The following is a 2,356-nucleotide window of genomic DNA, read 5'->3' on the forward strand; positions in this document are numbered from 1 at the left end:
AGCCACCGCACCCAGCACTCATCAAGGTCTTTGATGACAGGTTTTTCTAGGTGATCAGTCCTTGTCTGGTCTGGCTGTGTCCCACTTTCCCTCTCACCAAGTTGGAACCCCTAGCTAGTTACCAGAGGAGGAGAGTGTGTACCCCAATCCCAGCTTGGTATTAAGGAAGGAGACCACTACTACTCCTGCTGCCCTCCTCCCCGCACCTTGTCTAGTTCACAAGACAGGAGGAAAGAGAGAAAGAAACAAAAGTAAGATAAATAGCCAGACAACCTTGGCACCACCACCCGGCCCTAGGAATTAAAAAAAAAGTAGTAATAATAACATCAACCCCTGACCTAAACTACTTGTGTTATCTGTAAATTCCAGACACTGTATGAGAAAAAGCATTGTAAAACTTTTTGTTCTGTTAGCTGATGCATGTAGGCCCCAGTCACATTTCCCATGCTTGCTCGATTTATCACGACCCTTTCACATGGACCCCTTAAAGTTGTAAGCCTTTAAAAAGGCCAAGGATTTCTTTTTCCAGGAGCTCGGCTCTTAAGATACGAGTCTGCCAATGCTCCCGGCCTAATAAAAAACCTCTTCCTTCTTTAATCCGGTGTCTGAGGAGGTTTGTCTGCGGCTGGTCCTCCTACAGTATGGTTCAGATCTGCATTTAACTCATGAAGCCTGGTTGCTCCCCATGCCCTGGAGGAAAAAAGGGTCTCACTGCAGGTATGATACAGGACGGGCCTGTCCCCAGAACCCTGTGAGAGGGAAGCCCAATGTCCCACCAGGTTGGCAGGGCTGGGGAAGGGAGAGTTATGGTAGCCCCAAGGCTAAAAAGACGCAGCAGAGGAGCAGGACAGCGCTCCCGTGGAACTCATGCCGCTGCCTGAGGGGGATGAGGGAGGAGTGCACCAGCGCGGCTTTTCCCCTCCCTCCCTGCCATGTTACTCTGATCCCCTCCAGGTGAGCTGTCCACTTTGGGCCCAGGGTTGCCGCTGGGGCCTGTACCCAAATGCAGCCCCCCATGGCCATGGCCCCAGGAGTGGGGCAGAGCAGGGAGGAGTCCTGGACACAGGAGACACAGGGGCAGGAAGGAATGGGCCTCAAACTCCAGGAGGGGACCCTTCTCATGGGTCCTGCTTTCTGGCCTCTCCTCGCTTACTCCTGGGCTGATCACCCTGGGAAGAACGGAGCCAAGGTTTCTCACCCTCAGGTCCGAGAGGTTCAACTACCGGGCCCTTAGAGAGGTGCGAGCCCCTGAAACGATGCAAGGTGCCCGGCCTAATCTTTATATTATTAGTAGAGATGGGGTTTCACCATGTTGGCCAGGTTGGTCTCGAGTTCCTGACTTCAAGTGATCCGCCTGCCTCGGGCACCCAAAATGTTGGAATTACAGGCGTGAGCCAAAGCGCCCAGCGAGCCCTATTTATTTAAGCCTGTACATTTTGCCCTTGTTAAAGTATTTGAACATTCAATTATCATGTTTTCTTTCAGCAGTCCCTCCCGGTTGCACACTTGGATAGTTTTTTTATTTTCTTAGGGTTTACCTCAGTCTCGCAGGATGGAGTGCTGTGATGAGATCATAGCTCATTGCAGCCTTGAACCCTGGGGTTCAAGTATCTGGGAAGCTGAGGTGGGACTTGACAGATGGGGTCGTGCCATGTTGCCCAGGCTGCTCTTTAACTCCTGGCCTGAACGGTTCCTTCCGCCTCGGCGGCGCGCGGACATAGTTTTCTAGTTTTGACCCACAGAAACACTGTGCTGGGTCAGAGTTTGTCAACTACCCTTCTCCAGCCAGCAACACCCAGAACATGGCGGGGAAATCGCGGTTACCAGGCTCCACCCTGAGGAGAAAACAACCCAGCTCTAGGCACGGTAACGACACTGTGACGTCCCCGAAGGCTTCGCAGTATTATGTAGCCAAAGACCCGCTCTTGTGACGTCAGCGAGGTCACGCGCCTGTGACATCACAGAGACCCGACCCTCACGTGGAGCCAATCGGAACTCGAGGAGTGGCCGCTGGGTTTTCCAGGAGCGCGCATGCGCAGACGCGTGGCCCCGACTGCCGGTCAACGTCCGCAGGCTGCGGGTTAGTATCCGCAGGCTCCCACCCGGCCCCCGCCACTGATAAGCTACAAGGAGGAGCTTTACCACTGGCTCTACTACTACTACTTGCGCGACTTCTCAGCCTGCGGCGTAGGGCGCAGCAAGGGCCTGACGCTGAAAGAGCAGGCGCTGCGCACCAAGCGGCTGTCGCCTGGCGGGCACAAGCACAAGGTCGGACAGAAGCTCCTCAGTGGCCACCGCAAGCCCGCTAGCTCCGGCTGCAGCCCTTGCCGCACACTCGCCTCACCTGAGCCTGGGT

At 54.8% G+C, this 2,356-nt stretch overlaps 1 protein-coding gene across 1 annotated transcript in view; it reads left to right on the plus strand.

Annotated features, from left to right (window-relative positions):
* The first annotated feature begins 867 nt into the window (after positions 1-867).
* The window catches only part of NUPR1L (nuclear protein, transcriptional regulator, 1-like), a 2,641-nt gene continuing 1,152 nt past the window's right edge, over positions 868-2,356 (plus strand). Inside the window, exons 1-2 of the mRNA XM_011992902.1 lie at positions 868-954; positions 2,086-2,354. Coding sequence (XP_011848292.1) covers positions 868-954; positions 2,086-2,354 — 356 coding nt within the window. The remainder of the gene's footprint in view (positions 955-2,085; positions 2,355-2,356) is intronic.

The sequence above is a fragment of the Mandrillus leucophaeus genome, unplaced genomic scaffold, assembly GCF_000951045.1.
Source record: "Mandrillus leucophaeus isolate KB7577 unplaced genomic scaffold, Mleu.le_1.0 Scaffold42, whole genome shotgun sequence".
NCBI classification, from domain to species: Eukaryota; Metazoa; Chordata; class Mammalia; order Primates; family Cercopithecidae; genus Mandrillus; species Mandrillus leucophaeus.